This window comes from Oncorhynchus tshawytscha, linkage group LG31 (genome assembly GCF_018296145.1).
Source record: "Oncorhynchus tshawytscha isolate Ot180627B linkage group LG31, Otsh_v2.0, whole genome shotgun sequence".
NCBI lineage: Eukaryota > Metazoa > Chordata > Actinopteri > Salmoniformes > Salmonidae > Oncorhynchus > Oncorhynchus tshawytscha.
In genome coordinates, this window is record NC_056459.1 from 35,993,779 (window position 1) to 36,014,188 (window position 20,410).

At 43.4% G+C, this 20,410-nt stretch overlaps 1 protein-coding gene across 1 annotated transcript; it reads left to right on the forward strand.

The window, feature by feature from the left end:
- The first annotated feature begins 4,593 nt into the window (after positions 1–4,593).
- On the forward strand, positions 4,594–8,609 carry gstr (glutathione S-transferase rho). Its single transcript, XM_024403993.2, has 6 exons — positions 4,594–4,872; positions 5,189–5,254; positions 6,214–6,319; positions 7,091–7,209; positions 8,014–8,102; positions 8,209–8,609. The coding sequence occupies exons 1-6, from the start codon at positions 4,705–4,707 to the stop codon at positions 8,339–8,341; spliced, it is 681 nt and encodes a 226-aa protein (XP_024259761.1). The 5' UTR covers positions 4,594–4,704; the 3' UTR covers positions 8,342–8,609.
- Positions 8,610–20,410: the final 11,801 nt, after the last annotated feature.

Genomic DNA, 20,410 nt, shown 5'->3' on the forward strand with positions numbered 1-20,410 from the left:
TAATCAGTATATAATCAGTATAGAATACAGTATATAATCAGTATAGAATACAGTATATAATCAGTATATAATCAGTATAGAATACAGTATATAATCAGTATAGAATTCAGTATAGAATCAGTATAGAATACAGTATATAATCAGTATAGAATACAGTATATAAAATCAGTATATAATCAGTATATAATCAGTATATAATCAGTATATAATCAGTATAGAATACAGTATATAATCAGTATATAATCAGTATAGAATACAGTATATAATCAGTATATAATCAGTATAGAATACAGTATATAATCAGTATAGAATTCAGTATAGAATACAGTATATAATCAGTATAGAATACAGTATATAATCAGTATAGAATTCAGTATAGAATCAGTATATAATCAGTATATAATCAGTATAGAATACTGTATAGAATCAGTATAGAATCAGTATATAATCAGTATAGAATACCGTATAGAATCAGTATATAATCAGTATAGAATGCAGTATATAATCAGTATATAATCAAATGGCAACCTGGACTATTTGCATTGACCCCCTTTTTTTTTGCACTGACTCTACACACACACACACCTACACACACACCTACACACACCTACACACACCTATACAAACACACCTATACAAACACACACACACCTATACACCACACACACACCTATACACACACACCTATACAAACACCTACACACACCTACCCACACACCTACGCACACACATCTACACACACACACCTACACACACACACACACATCTACAAACACCCACACATCTACACACACACACATCTACACACACCCACACATCTACACACACACACACACACCTACATACACACACACACACCTACCTACACACACCTATATACACACACACACCTACACACACACACACCTACCTACACACACACACCTACCCACACACACACACACACAAAACACGCACGCAAAAAAACACACGTGGACACACTTCAACATTTCACATGCTGCTACTCTGTTTATTATCTATCCTGATTATGTATTTATTTTTATTTCACCTTTATTTAACCAGGTAGGCTAGTTAAGAACAAGTTCTCATTTACAATTGCGACCTGGCCAACATAAAGCAAAGCAGTGCGACACAAATAACAACACAGAGTTACACATGGAGTAAAACAAACATACAGTCAATAATACAGTAGAAAAATGAGTCTATATACAATGTGTGTAAATGAGGTAGGATAAGGGAGGTAAGGCAATAAATAGGCCATGGTGGCGAAGTAATTACAATATAGCAATTAAACATGGGAATGGTAGATGTGCAGGAGATGACTGTGCAAGTAGAGATACTGGGGTGCAAAGGATTAAACAAAACAACAACAAAATACAGTATGGGGATGAGGTAGTTGTTTGGGCTAAATTACAGATGGGCTATGTACAGGTGCAGTGATCTGTGAGCTGCTCATACAGCTGGTGCTTAAAGCTAGTGAGGGAGATATGAGTCTCCAGCTTCAGAGATTTTTGCAATTCGTTCCAGTCATTGGCAGCAGAGAACTGGAAGGAAAGGCGGCCAAAGGAGGAGTTGGCTTTGGGGGTGACCAGAGAGATATACCTGCTGAATCGCGTGCTACAGGTGGGTGCTGCTATGGTGACCAGTGAGCTGAGATAAGGCGGGGCTTTACCTAGCAAAGACTTATAGATGACCTGGAGCCAGTGGGTTTGGCGAAGAATATGAAGCGAGGGCCAGCCAACGAGAGCATACAGGTCGCAGTGGTGGGCAGTATATGGGGCTTTGGTGACAAAACGGATGTCACTGTGATAGACTGCGTCCAATATGCTGAGTAGAGTGTTGGAGGCTATTTTGTAAATGACATCGCCGAAGTCAAGGATCGGTAGGATAGTCAGTTTTACGAGGATATGTTTGGCAGCATGAGTGACGGATGCTTTGTTGCGAAATAGGAAGCTGATTCTAGATTTAATTTTGGATTGGAGATGCTCAATGCGAGTCTGGAAGGAGAGTTTACAGTCTAACCAGACATCTAGGTATTTGTAGTTGTCCACATATTCTAAGTCAGAACCGTCCAGAGTAGTGATGCTGGACGGGCGGGCAGGTGCTGGTAGCGATCGGTTGAAGAGCATGCATTTAGTTTGACTTGCATTGAAGAGCAGTTGGAGGCCACAGACGGAGAGTTGTGTGGCATTGAAGCTCATCTGGAGGTTAGTTAATAGAGTGTCCAAAGAAGGGCCAGAAGTATATAGAATGGTGTCGTCTGCGTAAAGGTGGATCAGAGACTCACCAGTGGCAAGAGTGACATCATTGATGTATACAGAGAAGAGGGTCGGCCCGAGAATTGAACCCTGTGGTACCCCCATAGATACTGCCAGAGGTCCGGACAACAGGCCCTCCAATTTGACACACTGAACTCTATCTGAGAAGTAGTTGGTGAACCAGGCGAGGCGGTCATTGGAGAAACCAAGGCTGTTGAGTTTGCCAATAAGAATGTTGTGATTGACAGAGTTGAAAGCCTTGGCCAGGTCGATGAATACAGCTGCACAGTATTGTCTCTTATTGATGGAGGTTATGATATCGTTTAGGACCTTGAGCGTGGCTGAGGTGCACCCATGACCAGCTCGGAAACCAGATTGCATAGTGGAGAAGGTATGATGGGATTCGAAATGGTCGGTGATCTGTTTTTTAACTTGGCTTTCGAAGAACTTAGAAAGGCATGGTAGGATAGATATAGGTCTGTGGCAGTTTGGGTCTAGAGTGTCTCCCCCTTTGAAGAGGGGGATGACCACGGCAGCTTTCCAATCTTTGGGGATCTCAGACGATACGAAAGAGAGGTTGAACAGGCTAGTAACAGGATTTGCAACAATTTTGGCTGATAAATTTGGAGAGGGTCCAGATTGTCTAGCCCGGCTGATTTGTAGGGATCCAGATTTTGCCGCTCTTTCAGAACATCAGCTATCTGGATTTGGGTGAAGGAGAAATGGGGGAAGCTTGGGCAAGTTGCTGTGGGGGGGGTGCCGGGCAGTTGACCCGGGTAGGGGTCAACAGGGGGAAAGCATGGCCAGCCGTAGAAAAATGCTTATTGAAATTCTCTATTATCGTGGATTTATCTTTGGTGAATGTGTTTCCTAGCCTCAGTGCAGTGGGCAGCTGGGAGGAGGTGCTCTTATTCTCCATGGACTTTAGTGTCCCAGAAGGAGGTGCTCTTATTCTCCATGGACTTTAGTGTCCCAGAAGGAGGTGCTCTTATTCTCCATGGACTTTACAGTGTCCCAGAAGGAGGTGCTCTTATTCTCCATGGACTTTACAGTGTCCCAGAAGGAGGTGCTCTTATTCTCCATGGACTTTACAGTGTCCCAGAAGGAGGTGCTCTTATTCTCCATGGACTTTACAGTGTCCCAGAAGGAGGTGCTCTTATTCTCCATGGACTTTACAGTGTCCCAGATGGAGGTGCTCTTATTCTCCATGGACTTTACAGTGTCCCAGAAGGAGGTGCTCTTATTCTCCATGGTCTTTACAGTGTCCCAGGAGGAGGTGCTCTTATTCTCCATGGACTTTACAGTGTCCCAGAAGGAGGTGCTCTTATTCTCCATGGACTTTACAGTGTCCCAGAAGGAGGTGCTCTGATTCTCCATGGACTTTACAGTGTCCCAGGAGGAGGTGCACTTATTCTCCATGGTCTTTACAGTGTCCCAGAAGGAGGTGCTCTTATTCTCCATGGACTTTACAGTGTCCCAGAAGGAGGTGCTCTTATTCTCCATGGACTTTACAGTGTCCCAGAAGGAGGTGCTCTTATTCTCCATGGACTTTACAGTGTCCCAGAAGGAGGTGCTCTTATTCTCCATGGACTTTACAGTGTCCCAGAAGGAGGTGCTCTTATTCTCCATGGACTTTACAGTGTCCCAGAACATTTTGGACTTTGTGTTGCAGGATTTGATTTTCTGCTTGAAAAAGCTAGCCTTTGCTTTCCTAACTGCCTGTGTATATTGGTTCCTAACTTCCCTGAAAAGTTGCATATTACGGGGGCTATTCGATGCTAATGTGTACTATTTCATTTTTTTCTCTATTTTGCTGATTCTTCACTTTTTAACTCTGCATTGTTTGGAAAGAGCTCATACTGTAACTAAGCATTTCACGATAAAGTCTACACCTGTTGTACTCGGCGCATGTGACAAATATAATTTGATATGACTTCCTTTGTGCTGTAGCCTACATGACTATGTGTAATTCATTTGTTGATAGAAGACCAGTAGAACCGGACTGTCATGACTCGCACATTGAAGGTAACGGATAGGCTTTGGTAAGCTGATAGATACACAGTGATATTCGATGCATCATTGTTGTATTGCTTTTTTCATTCCAAGGACGAGATCAGCATTTTATTTTATTTTTTTGCAAGAAGAGGTTGAGTTAGGGTTGTTGCAGGTTAAACAGAGGGGATAGACACATATCTAAAGCAAATTTGGCTGCGAATCTATTTTTCTTCAGATGGCGCCGTGGATAAAAGAAAAATTAGATTCGAATCCTGAGTGACTTCCGGTGTTGATTCTGCGCACGCTACAAAAGATAGGCGTGTTCATATTGAACCAATCCAGTCGATACTAACAAATCGTTATATAACTGCAGAACAACAGTCATTCACTAGCCGTGTTCTTTCGCCAGTCATACAAAACGATTTCTACTTTTGCGGTCGAGTCTCCAATCATGGCCAAGGACATGACACTTCTCTGGGGCTCCGGATCTCCTCCGTGCTGGCGTGTCATGATCGCTCTGGAGGAAAAGCAACTGCAGGGATACAATCAGAAACTTCTGTCCTTCGAGAAAGCAGAGCACAAGTCTAAAGAAGTCCTGGACATCAATCCCAGAGGACAGGTAGTGTTTGGCTTTTATTATTAGACATTTTTAAAAGAGTAACCTACAACAGCACACACGTATACTATCGTTTTGCCACATGGCAAGTCCCTACACAGAACTCATACATTGATTTGTTGTAGTTTGCTGTGCTGCAGCTTCCCATTTCCTCTGCAGTCTCTATAATGTGGTAAAGTGTTGTGTTTGTATGCGTACTCTAGTCCGTTGTGTAGACGTTTTGGACCACACACACACACACACACACACAACTATTGCATAACGACTATGCAGAAGTGCATTGTCATGCTCACCTCAGCGTTTCTTCTCTCCCTCCCAGCTCCCTGCTTTCAAACACGGAGACAACATACTCAACGAGTCATATGCAGCATGCATGTACCTGGAGGTAAGATCTGGGTCGTTAATTAACTCGTTTTACTAATAGAGAAGCGAAGCTGAGCAATATTTTCAACTACAGTCCAACTTATATTTATTTACCTCATTGTGCTGTAAACTGCTTGTGCTTGGATAAATTATTTCCCGGTTTTTGAAACATGCCGTAATGCCCCTTTTTCCATATCATCGAGGAGAAATAATCTTTTTGAAATAAACAAGATACTTAATGTAGAAGTTTTGCACAGGTTCATAAACCGTGTTAACGAACTCTACTTCATCCCCAATGACCCCGGTGTCCAGAGCGCTAGTTGTCTTTCTGTAACAAGGAGACCGTGTGAGGAAACTAACCTTATAAAGGTGTGTAGTAATTTAACCTCTCGTTTTTTTAAAATTATTTCTCACAGATCTGAAAGCTCGTGTTAATGTTTAAGAGCTAACATCATATCACATTGTATTTGTCACATGCACCGAATACAACCTTACGGTGAAACGCTTACTTACAAGCCCTTAAACAACAATGCGGTTCAACAAACAGTTTCAATATTTACTAAATAAAATCAGAAAGTGACCGAGTGCCTGGATACAGCCCTTAGCCTTGATATACTGGCCATGTACCACCAGCCTCAAGAGGTAACTTACTGATTATAAACTGGTTGCCGATGTAATTGGAAGAGTAAATGTTTTGTCGTGGCATACAGTCTGATATACCACGGCTTTCTGGGCTCGACCCACCCAGTTTATAAGTGTGTGTTACTGTTTTGATAATATATATTTTTGTTTGTAGGAACTCGATGAGATCACGAATGTGATACTTTAAATTAAAGTATGTTCAATATATCAGCTCATCAAATGTAGTGTACTGCTCAGCTGGTATTGCCCCCACTAGGTGTCGCTAATGCACTGCACAGTAAGAGTTGACTGTTATTCTGAGTTGACCCCAGTTCTCTGTCGCTCTCTCTCCCCTGACAGAGCCGGTTCAGGTCCCAGGGACCCCAGTTGATTCCTGAGGGCCAACTAGAGCAGGCCCTGATGTACCAGCGCATGTTTGAGGTCCTCAACCTCAGTGACAAACTCAGTAAGACACACACACACACACACACACACAACTGTTCCTTGACAACAGGGTCATGATGCCCTCTGGACAACAATGGTTACGTGTTGCTTGGCTGTTATTCAGATGCTCGGCACCCCAGAGTAAAGCTCTAGTTCAAAAAGCTGATGTCCTAACGAGCATTGTTGCACTGAGCCATATTCCCAACAGGCCCTGTTACTGACTGATGCCATGGCTCTGTCTCAAATGGCACCCTATGCACTTATTTTAAAAGGGCCCTGGTCTAAAGTAGTGTACGGAATAGGGCCCTGGTCTAAAGTAGTGCACTATACAGGGAATGGGATTCCATCACAAATGATTTAAACATTTCTTAAAGCTACGCAGTCCGCAACAGTTAAAATAGATAAACCTCCAACGTGTGTTACCACAGAGTCGTCAAACCCAGGTGACATTGTGTGATCTGTCCAATCGCATGCCGGCTGCTTCCCTGTGTAGTGCTTTAGTGTAGACCAGGGTGGCCCAGAGGGAGGGGGATTTACAGGCCTTGATTACATGCTCAGCGTGGAGGGTTGACCTAGACAACATTTTGAAGGACGTGTGAAGTGGACAACAATGTCTTTCATCTGTGATTCACTTATAATATTCTCTCATACAGCCCCCCAACCACCATTCATACACACCCGTTGTTACCATGACAACTAGCGTAGCCGTGTCACCCCCCCCACATGGTTCTTGAAACTTGAGGGGCCATATGATGTTGCCTATTATGACTTTGTTTTGACGTTTGTCTCCCAGGTAACGTCATCTACTACAACTACCGTGTCCCCGAGGGAGAGAGACATGACTCCGCTATCAAGAGGAACAAGGAGAACCTGGCCGCTGAAATCAAACTGTGGGAGGGATACTTTCAGAAGGTGGGTGCACACACACACACACACACTAGCAAACATTTTACACGTGCGTGCGCACACACACCCTCACCAATTGTTGGTAGACTAAAGCTTTAATGCGAAAATCTTTTTAGTTTTCTTTCCCCCCCCCCCCAAATCCATTTCGGAATACTGACTGTCCAAACAAATCTTCACGAGACACAAATCGGATGTGCATGTTCAGACAATTGTGCTGACACGGCTCCGCTAGTTGTCATGGTAACAACGGGTGTGTATGAACGGTGGCGTAGGCTGCTTGTGTTTCCTATCACTTAGACGTTATGGTGACGTGGACGTTTCCCCAGTTTGCTTTGAATGTTCAGAATCATGGCGTAAGAACGCTTCAACGATTCAGATGATCCGACTTTCAAAATGAGTCCTTTTGGCTGGCTACGGGGTGGCTGGCTACAGGGGGTTGGCTGGCTACGGGGTTGGCTGGCTGGGCTGGCTACGGGGTTGGCTGGCTACGGGGTGGGCTGGCTACGGGGGTGGGCTGGCTAGCACTTATTTGTTCGTAAACAAATTAACAAGCTACTTAGCAACTACATGTTCTTGTCAACCGAGTAGCTAGCAACATCTGCCTAGTAACAGTATTTGTCCCCAAGTGGCTTTGATATTCCGAGTCCCATGGCCGGGAATCACATTTTGTTTTGAAATATCTGCTTTGATGTGTGTTTTGGCTGTTCAGACTGCAGGGAAAATAATTGTAATATATATGTTAAAAACAGGGTTTTGAGTCCCATCGAACTGCCAGTGTGAACGAGGCTTAGTAAACGTGCTTGTTTCCAGGTGGAGGCGGGTTCTTACCTGGCAGGAAAAGCCTTCTCATTGGCTGACGTTATTGTCTTCCCTGTGATTGCCTACGCCTTCCGCTTTGGGTAAGTGTTTCACCGTGTAGTGTCAATGGGATGACAGATGGATCAATGAATATGTTCCTCCCACAGGCAAAGATGGATGGATGAATGATGTATTCTCTCCCCCCAGGCTGTCTACGGAGCGTTACCCCAAACTGGGAGCGTACTACAATATGGTGAAGGACAGACCCAGTGTTAAAGCTACCTGGCCCCCACACTGGCTGGAAAACCCTCAGGGAGGGGACACTCTCAAGGAGTTCTGAGACTCACAGGAACACACAACACATTTATCTGAAGGATGTCTAATAGGCACTTCCTCCTATAGCACTGTTGTAACCGTGGGAAACACAAGCTTTAAATCCAGGTTTCCTCAGATGAGTTAGTGAAGTAGTTTTCTACCAAGTGAACACAATTATTTTATTTTTTTCCTTTCTGGTGTTTTTGTAACATGATTTTTCCATATAATGTCTGTATTTTGTGTACAGAACCACATACCTGGTGTAGAATTAATTAAAATCATACCAAACACTGCTACTGAAATGTTTTGTGTATAGTCAAGGTAAATCTAATGTAGTCTGTAGTTCCAGCTTGCTGCTGGGTTTACATTCCACACTCTATAGTGCCCGATGCACTACACTGTCTATCGTACCAGGTCATTTAAAACTGTGCTGCTGGATATGTACCACAAAGTCCCCCTCGCAGATCTACACATATTTGGAATTTAAACAGCATAAGCTAATGTCTGCTAGCATGGCTTGCTAAACTCTAGTTTTAACAGGGTTTAAAGCAGGCTCTCTCTCCAACTCCATTCAATTTCATCCAGAATAGATACTCCTCTTCTAGATTTCATAGACTACCTTTCAGGGTATAGCGTCAACGCAGAATTAGCCTTATATTTAGCTAATTAATGATGATTCATGGATAATAAGCTTATAACCTCTGGCCTCTCTCCTTAAACAGCACTTCTTTGCTGTTGGTCCTATGCGGGAAAAGCTAGAATAGCTTGTTGGAGATTTTTTAAATTTTTTATGCCAATCGTCTATTTGAAGAGGAACATGTTTTTTTGCTGAATGTTGGGTAATTTGAAAGGGTGAACGCGCTAGGGTGGTAGACTATAGCAGTTATTAATTCAGACCCATAACCATTCAGATGGTGGTAGACTATAGCAGTTATTAATTCAGACCCATAACCATTCAGACCCATAACCATTCAGAGGGTGGTAGACTATAGCAGTTATTAATTCAGACCCATAACCATTCAGAGGGTGGTAGACTATAGCAGTTATTAATTCAGACCCATAACCATTCAGAGGGTGGTAGACTATAGCAGTTATTAATTCAGACCCATAACCACTCAGACCCATAACCATTCAGATGGTGGTAGACTATAGCAGTTATTAATTCAGACCCATAACCATTCAGATGGTGGTAGACTATAGCAGTTATTAATTCAGACCCATAACCATTCAGACCCATAACCATTCAGAGGGTGGTAGACTATAGCAGTTATTAATTCAGACCCATAACCATTCAGATCCATAACCATTCAGAGGGTGGTAGACTATAGCAGTTATTAATTCAGACCCATAACCATTCAGATGGTGGTAGACTATAGCAGTTATTAATTCAGACCCATAACCATTCAGATCCATAACCATTCAGAGGGTGGTAGACTATAGCAGTTGTTAATTCAGACCCATAACCATTCAGATGGTGGTAGACTATAGCAGTTATTAATTCAGACCCATAACCATTCAGAGGGTGGTAGACTATAGAAGTTATTAATTCAGACCCATAACCATTCAGATGGTGGTAGACTATAGCAGTTATTAATTCAGACCCATAACCATTCAGACCCATAACCATTCAGAGGGTGGTAGACTATAGCAGTTATTAATTCAGACCCATAACCATTCAGATGGTGGTAGACTATAGCAGTTATTAATTCAGACCCATAACCATTCAGACCCATAACCATTCAGAGGGTGGTAGACTATAGCAGTTATTAATTCAGACCCATAACCATTCAGATGGTGGTAGACTATAGCAGTTATTAATTCAGACCCATAACCATTCAGATGGTGGTAGACTATAGCAGTTATTAATTCAGACCCATAACCATTCAGATGGTGGTAGACTATAGCAGTTATTAATTCAGACCCATAACCATTCAGACCCATAACCATTCAGATCCACAACCATTCAGATGGTGGTAGACTATAGCAGTTATTAATTCAGACCCATAACCATTCAGATGGTGGTAGACTATAGCAGTTATTAATTCAGACCCATAACCATTCAGACCCATAACCATTCAGATCCATAACCATTCAGATGGTGGTAGACTATAGCAGTTATTAATTCAGACCCATAACCATTCAGATGGTGGTAGACTATAGCAGTTATTAATTCAGACCCATAACCATTCAGATGGTGGTAGACTATAGCAGTTATTAATTCAGACCCATAACCATTCAGACCCATAACCATTCAGAGGGTGGTAGACTACTCCAGAGGGTGGCAAACTGCTCCTTGCTGTCCCCAGTCCACCTGGCCATGCTGCTGTTCCAGTTTCAACTGACCTGAGCCCTAGGACCATGCCCCAGGACTACCTGACATGATGACTCCTTGCTGTCCCCAGTCCACCTGGCCATGCTGCTGCTCCAGTTTCAACTTCCACCTGACTGTGCTGCTGCTCCAGTTTCAACTGTTCTGCCTTATTATTATTCGACCATGCTGGTCATTTATGAACATTTGAACATCTTGGCCATGTTCTGTTATAATCTCCACCCGGCACAGCCAGAAGAGGACTGGCCACCCCACATAGCCTGGTTCCTCTCTAGGTTTCTTCCTATGTTTTGGCCTTTCTAGGGAGTTTTTCCTAGCCACCGTGCTTCTACACCTGCATTGCTTGCTGTTTGGGGTTTTAGGCTGGGTTTCTGTACAGCACTTTGAGATATCAGCTGATGTACGAAGGGCTATATGAATACATTTGATTTGATTTGATTTGACTATAGGAGTTATTAATTCAGACCCATAACCATTCAGATGGTGGTAGACTATAGCAGTTATTAATTCAGACCCATAACCATTCAGACCCATAACCATTCAGATCCATAACCATTCAGATGGTGGTAGACTATAGCAGTTATTAATTCAGACCCATAACCATTCAGACCCATAACCATTCAGATCCATAACCATTCAGATGGTGGTAGACTATAGCAGTTATTAATTCAGACCCATAACCATTCAGATGGTGGTAGACTATAGCAGTTATTAATTCAGACCCATAACCATTCAGATCCATAACCATTCAGATGGTGGTAGACTATAGCAGTTATTAATTCAGACCCATAACCATTCAGATGGTGGTAGACTATAGCAGTTATTAATTCAGACCCATAACCATTCAGATCCATAACCATTCAGATGGTGGTAGACTATAGCAGTTATTAATTCAGACCCATAACCATTCAGATGGTGGTAGACTATAGCCGTTATTAATTCAGACCCATAACCATTCAGATCCATAACCATTCAGATGGTGGTAGACTATAGCAGTTATTAATTCAGATCCATAACCATTCAGAGGGTGGTAGACTATAGCAGTTATTAATTCAGACCCATAACCATTCTGATGGTGGTAGACTATAGCAGTTATTAATTCAGACCCATAACCATTCTGATGGTGGTAGACTATAGCAGTTATTAATTCAGACCCATAACCATTCTGATGGTGGTAGACTATAGCAGTTATTAATTCAGACCCATAACCATTCAGACCCATAACCATTCAGAGGGTGGTAGACTATAGCAGTTATTAATTCAGACCCATAACCATTCAGACCCATAACCATTCAGAGGGTGGTAGACTATAGCAGTTATTAATTCAGACCCATAACCATTCCATCTTTGTGAAGAGAAGTGAAAGCCTTCTGCTTGTAATTCTAGTCCTAGATTATTCAAGAATGTCATTAGACTGATGAAGATAAGGACAACGAAACGTATTTAATTTAACTGTGGAAAGTGAGGAAGTAATGAAGCAACAATAGAGAGAGGAGGAGGTAGGCTAATAACATGAAGGGAAATATTATGAAAGAAAATTAAAATCAAATTCGCTAGCCCATACTTGTAACTTTGTAGGCAGCATGTGCTGCACCAGAATCACATGTTTTCTGCCTGCTTTATTATAGTTCTTCTATGGTTCTGCTATCTTTTGTTCTTCTGTGGTGTGTAATGTGCGGTAGACTATATCATAATATACAGTATGTTTTTGATAACACATGATATCACATGTACTGCATATGTATTGGATAATGTCACAATCATTAAGGCTTGGGCTCATTAAATGTCTTTAATGTAGGGCTCATTAAATGTCTTTAATGTAGGGCTCATTAAATGTCTTTACTGTAGGGCTCATTAAATGTCTTTACTGTAGGGCTCATTAAATGGCTTTACTGTAGGGCTCATTAAATGTCTTTAATGTAGGGCTCATTAAATGTCTTTACTGTAGGGCTCATTAAATGTCTTTACTGTAGGGCTCATTAAATGGCTTTACTGTAGGGCTCATTAAATGGCTTTACTGTAGGGCTCATTAAATGTCTTTAATGTAGGGCTCATTAAATGTCTTTACTGTAGGGCTCATTAAATGTCTTTACTGTAGGGCTCATTAAATGTCTTTAATGTAGGGCTCATTAAATGTCTTTACTGTAGGGCTCATAAAATGTCTCATGTAGGGCTCATTAAATGTCTTTACTGTAGGGCTCATTAAATGGCTTTAATGTAGGACTCAATGTCTTTAATAATGTAGGGCTCATAAAATGTCTTTAATGTAGGGCTCATAAAATGTCTTTAATGTAGGGCTCATAAAATGTCTCATGTAGGGCTCATTAAATGTCTAATGTAGGGCTCAGGAGTTAGGGTCAGAATAGGGGTTAGAGTCAGAATAGGGGTTAGGGTAAGAACAGGGGTTAGGTTATGGTCAGAACAGGGGTTAGGTTAGGGTAAAAATCGGGGTTAGAGTCAGAATAGGGGTTAGGGTCAGAATAGAGGTTAGAGTCAGAATAGGGGTTAGAATAGAGGTTATGGTCAGAATAGTGGTTAGGGTCAGAATAGGGTTTAGGTTAGGGTCAGAATAGGGGTTAGGGTAAGAATAGAGGTTAGGTTAAGGTCAGAATAAGGGTAAGAGTCAGAATAAGGGTAAGAGTCAGAATAGGGGTTAGGGTCAGAATAGAGGTTAGAGTCAGAATAGGGTTTAGGTTAGGGTCAGAATGTGGGTTAGGGTCAGAATATGGGTTAGGGTCAGAATAGGGTTTAGGTTAGGGTCAGAATAGAGGTTAGGGTCAGAATAGGGTTTAGGTTAGGGTCAGAATAGGGGTTAGAGTCATAATAGGGTTTAGGTTAGGGTCAGAATAGGGGTTAGAGTCATAATAGGGTTTAGGTTAGAGTCATAATAGGGTTTAGGTTAGGGTCAGAATAGGGTTTAGGTTAGGGTCAGAATAGGGTTTAGGTTAGGGTCAGAATAGGGTTTAGGTTAGGGTCAGAATAGAGGTTAGGGTCAGAATAGGGTTTAGGTTAGGGTCAGAATAGGGGTTAGGGTCAGAATAGAGGTTAGAGTCAGAATATGGGTTAGGTTAGGGTCAGAATAGGGGTTAGGTTAGGGGTTAGGGTCAGAATAGGGGGTCAGAATAGGGGTTAGGGTCAGAATAGGGGTTAGGGTCAGAATAGGGGTTAGGGTCAGAATAGGGGTTAGGGTCAGAATAGGGGTTAGGGTCAGAATAGGGGTTAGGGTCAGAATAGGGGTTAGGGTCAGAATTAGGGTCAGGGGTTAGGGTCAGAATAGGGGTTAGGGTCAGATTAGGGGTTAGGGTCAGAATAGGGGTTAGGGTCAGAATAGGGGTTAGGGTCAGATTAGGGGTTAGGGTCAGAATAGGGGTCAGTTCTCCTAAAATAATTTTCTTTTTTTTTTGTTTCATATGAGAGTTTACATGAAAATATCTGACCGTGGTGGCTATAGAAATATGCTTTGTAAAACAACCGTTCCTGACTCTATTCAGGGCGCTTCAATCTGTTACGTTTGACAACTTTATCCTACAGAACGTGGCTCAGATAACTCAACGACATACTTTTTCACCACAAGATGGCGACATTCACTGAAACGTATTAAAAAAACTTCACGCATCTCTTCTTCAGGACAGGATGTCAATTTTCTACACAATCTGTAGCGACCCGTCATTCAGGGCAGAGCCTGGTTTGATCCCCATCTGTTTAGCTAAAAAAAACAAAGTGTTTCCAAACTTTTGACTGGTATATATTTTCAGAACCAGTCAAAGGTTTGGACACAACTACTCATTCCAGGGGTTTTTTAATATTTTGACCGTTTTCTACACTGTAGAATAATAGTGAAGATTTGTTTAACACTTCTTGTTTGGTTTACTACATGATTCCATGTGTGTTATTTGATAGTTTTGACGTCTTCACAATTATTCTACAATGTAGAAAATAGTCAAAATATAGAAAAACCCTGGAATGAGTGGTACTACTAGTCTCAACTACAGTACTACTACAGTACTACTAGTCTCAACTACAGTACTACTACAGTACTACTAGTCTCAACTACAGTACTACTACAGTACTACTAGTCTCAACTACAGTACTACTAGTCTCAACTACAGTACTACTACAGTACTACTAGTCACTACTACAGTACTACTACAGTACTACTAGTCTCAACTACAGTACTACTAGTCACTACTACAGTACTACTACAGTACTACTTGTCTCAACTACAGTACTACTACAGTACTACTAGTGTCTACTACCGTTACTACTACAGTACTACTAATCTCTACTACTGTTACTGCTACAGTACTACTACAGTACTATTAGTCTCTACTACAGTACTACTACATTACTACTAGTCTCTACTACAGTACTGCTACAGTACTACTACAGTACTACTAGTCTCTACTACAGTACTACTACAGTACTACTAGTCTCTACTACTGTACTACTACAGTACTACTAGTCTCAACTACAGTACTACTACAGTACTACTAGTGTCTACTACCGTACTGCTACAGTACTACTACAGTACTACTAGTCTCTACTACAGTACTACTACAGTACTACTAGTCTCTACTACAGTACTGCTACAGTACTACCAGTCTCTACTACAGTGCTACTACAGTACTACTAGTGTCTACTACCGTTACTACTACAGTACTACTAATCTCTACTACTGTTACTGCTACAGTACTACTACAGTACTACTAGTCTCTACTACAGTACTACTACAGTACTACTAGTCTCTACTACAGTGCTACTACAGTACTACCAGTCTCTACTACAGTGCTACTACAGTACTACCAGTCTCTACTACAGTGCTACTACAGTACTACTAGTGTCTACTACCGTTACTACTACAGTACTACTAATCTCTACTACTGTTACTGCTACAGTACTACTACAGTACTACTAGTCTCTACTACAGTACTACTACAGTACTACTAGTCTCTACTACAGTGCTACTACAGTACTACCAGTCTCTACTACAGTGCTACTACAGTACTACCAGTCTCTACTACAGTGCTACTACAGTACTACTAGTGTCTACTACTACTACTTACTACTACAGTACTACTAAGTCTCTACTACTGTTACTGCTACCAGTCTCTACTACTACAGTACTACTAATCTCTACTACTGTTACTGCTACAGTACTACTACAGTACTACTAGTCTCTACTACAGTACTACTACAGTACTACTAGTCTCTACTACAGTGCTACTACAGTACTACCAGTCTCTACTACAGTGCTACTACAGTACTACTAGTCTCAACTACAGCCATGTGCTAAACAGAGTGAGTAAAGTAGAGGATTCACATGTGAGGCTATAAAACAACCAAAGATTTCAAGGCTAAAAGTGGTGAAAGTAGTGGCAAAAAATGGCAGTATAAATAAACGTCATCTACATGGAAAACGTATTTGATCCCCGGCTGATTTCCCCCGCTGACAAAGAAATGATCAGTCTATAATTGTGCGTCTAAGGAGTGAGGAATGTGCTCTGCGGTCCAGTGACGGTCCTGTACCTCTGCTGCTCATTTCACTGCAAAGTTTGCACATAATAAATAACACATACAAACGACATACTTACTTATCATATAGTTCTGCCTGGTAAACCGACTTTGCAGTTAACATTTAAGGTTTTGGGCATTTCTGTCAACCCACAAGATACACAAGGAGTGATAGACAAACTCCCACACCAATCAGACAGACAGGGGCAATATTTCTGTAAATGAATTGGCAGATATTGTGTTAGGATTGGCTTTTTTAAGCCAATAGTGGCAAACCAGGGGTGGGATAGTGTCTATGTTGCTTAGATTAGCTGGTAGCTGTTGAGCTGTTAAAGCTACTAGCTAATGTGAGATTGAATTAGGACAGTTTACGGGGGGACATGTGAAATCATGTACGTTCAGAATTGTTTGTTGAACTACTCATTGGTGCTGCTAGCTACTGGTCGCTTGCGATCAACCTATTGGAGACCCTTGACCGAGAGGATGTTAGCAACATGCTCTCATTTCACCAGGAGGAGGAGGAGGAGGAGGAGGAGGAGGAGGAGGAGGAGGTGTTTTCCAAATGCCAAAGTAACTCCTCCTTCTTCTTCCAATAAGTGTTTAATGTCGTCTCACCCTGGCACAGTGTCTATCCCTTCTAATAAGGTCTGTGTGTTTAATGTCATCTCACCCTGGCACAGTGTCTATCCCTTCTAATAAGGTCTGTGTGTTTAATGTCGTCTCACCCTGGCACAGTGTCTATCCCTTCTAATAAGGTCTGTGTGTTTAATGTCATCTCACCCTGGCACAGTGTCTATCCCTTCTAATAAGGTCTGTGTGTTTAATGTCGTCTCACCCTGGCACAGTGTCTATCCCTTCTAGTAAGGTCTGTGTGTTTAATGTCGTCTCACCCTGGCACAGTGTCTATCCCTTCTAATAAGGTCTGTGTGTTTAATGTCGTCTCACCCTGGCACAGTGTCTATCCCTTCTAATAAGGTCTGTGTGTTTAATGTCGTCTCACCCTGGCACAGTGTCTATCCCTTCTAATAAGGTCTGTGTGTTTAATGTCGTCTCACCCTGGCACAGTGTCTATCCCTTCCAATAAGGTCTGTGTGTTTAATGTCGTCTCACCCTGGCACAGTGTCTATCCCTTCTAATAAGGTCTGTGTGTTTAATGTCGTCTCACCCTGGCACAGTGTCTATCCCTTCTAGTAAGGTCTGTGTGTTTAATGTCGTCTCACCCTGGCACAGTGTCTATCCCTTCTAGTAAGGTCTGTGTGTTTAATGTCGTCTCACCCTGGCACAGTGTCTATCCCTTCTAATAAGGTCTGTGTGTTTAATGTCGTCTCACCCTGGCACAGTGTCTATCCCTTCTAATAAGGTCTGTGTGTTTAATGTCGTCTCACCCTGGCACAGTGTCTATCCCTTCTAGTAAGGTCTGTGTGTTTAATGTCGTCTCACCCTGGCACAGTGTCTATCCCTTCTAATAAGGTCTGTGTGTATCGTGTCGTCTCACCCTGGCACAGTGTCTATCCCTTCTAATAAGGTCTGTGTGTATCGTGTCGTCTCGCACGGTGTGTAAATCTCTCTCGGACAAGGGGACATTTAGCAATATATTCGGTTCTATTTACTCTCAGAGTAGTTGCATCACAGTGCCTGAGGCATTACTACAGACCCTGGTTCGATCCTGGGCTGTATCACAACCGGTCGCGTTTGGGAGTCACATAGGGCGCGCACAATTGGCCCAGTGTCGTCCGGGTTAGGGGAGGGTTTGGCTGTGGTAGGCCGTCATTGTAAAATAATAATTTGTTCTTAACTGTCAAGCCTGGTTAATTAAACAATCTCTAGCCAAAACCTTTGCTGTCAGCTAGCTGGCTGGCTTCTATCTTTGTTTTGTCTCATCATCCTCCTCTCCTTCTCCTCCTCCTTCGCTATATTCCTCCCCCTCTGGGCCACTAGGTCTCCTCTCCTCCTTCTCCTCCTCCCTATCTCTCTCCCTCCTCTCTTCCTTCTCCTCCTTCTCCTCCTCCCTATCTCTCTCCCTCCTCTCCTCCCTTCCTCCTTCTCCTCCTCCCTATCTCTCTCTCCCTCCTCTCTTCCTCCTTCTCTTACTTCTCCTCCTCCTGTCTCTCTCTCCTCCTCTCTTCCTCCTTCTCCTCCTCCCTATCTCTCTCCCATCTCTTCCTTCTCCTCCTTCTCCTCCTCCCTATCTCTCTCTCCCTCCTCTGCCTCCTTCTCTTACTTCTCCTCCTCCCTATCTCTCTCCCTCCTCTCTTCCTCCTTCTCACCTCCCTATCTCTCTCCCTCCTCTCTTCTTCCTTCGCCGGGTTATCCTCCTCCATTCTCTGTCTCCCTCCTCTCTTTTCTATTCCTCCTTCTCCTCCTACCTATCTCTCTCCCTCCTCTCTTTAAAAACTCCTTCTCCTCCTTCTCCTCCTCCCTATCTCTCTCTCCCTCCTCTCTTCCTCCTTCTCCTCCTCCTCCTCCTCCTCCCTATCTCTCTCTCCCTCCCTCTTCCCCATCTCCTCTTCTCCTCCTCCCTCTCTCTCTCCTCCTCCCTTCCTCCTTCTCCTCCTCCTCCCTATCTCTCTCTCCCTCCTCCTTCCTCCTTCTTCTCCTCCTCCCTATCTCTCTCTCCCTCCTCCCTTCCTCCTTCTTCTCCTCCTCCCTATCTCTCTCTCCCTCCTCTCTTTTCCTATTCCTCCTTCTCCTCCTCCCTATCTCTCTCTCCTCCTCTCTTTTCTCTTCCTCCTTCTCCTCCTCCTTCTTCTCTCCCTATCTCTCTCTTCCTCCCTTCCTCCTTCTTCTCCTCCTCCCTATCTCTCTCTCCCTCCTCCCTTCCTCCTTTCCTCCTCCTCCCTATCTCTCTCCCCTCCTCCCTCCTCCTTCTTCTCCTCCTCCCTATCTCTCTCTCCCTCCTCTCTTCCTCCTTCTCCTCCTCCTTCTTCTCCTCCCTATCTCTCTCTCCCTCCTCCTTCTTCCTTCTCCTCCTCCTTCTCCTCCTCCCTATCTCTCTCTCCTCCTCCCTTCCTCCTTCTCCTCCTCCTCCCTATCTCTCTCTCCCTCCTCTCTTCCTCCTCCTTCCCTCCTTCTCCTCCTCCCTATCTCTCTCTCCCTCCTCCTTCCTCCTCCTTCTCCTCCTTCTCCTCCTCCCTATCTCTCTCTCCCTCCTCTTCTTCCTTCTTCTCCTCCTTCTCCTCCTCCCTATCTCTCTCTCCCTCCTCCCTTTTCTATTCCTCCCTTCTCCTCCTCCTATCTTCCTCCTTCTCCTACTTCTCCTTCTCATCTCTCTCTCCCTCCTTCTCCTACTTCTCCTCCCTATCTCTCTCTCCCTCCTCTCTTCCTACTTCTCCTTCTCCCTATCTCTCTCTCTCCTCCATGGGAAAGCTAGTTAAGTGTGATTGTGGTCAGTTGTCCTGGAAGCTGTGGTAGCAACACTGGCTCCACCACTCTGAGGCATACTTACGTATGTACATACGCTTTCATGCCATAGTGATGTTCTGTTTATTTGAGCGTGTGTTTGTTCCACAAGCATTCCTCGGCCGTACCGTCTATCCGACGACTGTCCAGCCTCGCACGAGAGCCACGCCGCCACAGCGGTCGAGCCACAACGCCAGCCCTGAGGACTCAAATTACAAGACACACACGCACATTATCTGGCACGCACACACACACACACACACACACACACACACACACACACACACACACACACACACACACACACAGACACAGACACACAGACACACACACGCACACACACACACACACACACACACACACACACACACACACACAGACACACACACACACACACACACACACACACAGACACACACACACACACACACACACACACACACACACAGACACACACACACACACACACACACACACACACACACACACACACACACACACACACACACACACACACACACACACACACACACACACACACACACACACACACACACACACAGACACACACAGACACACACACAGACACACACACACACACACACACACACACACACAGACACACACACACACCACAGTCCGTATAGACATTGCATCCTACAGAGGATCAAAGCATTCTCTTAATTAACAGTAAACACGCTCTCTGTTTTTTTCATTCATCCTGTCTTGTTGGTAGGGTTAGGGCTACAGTACAGTCATTATCTAGATCTTCATGTCCCTTTAGCCGTCAGTCCTCATCAGGATGCTCCATCTGGTGTTTGGAGACAGAGCGACTGAGGAAGAGAGTGACTCATC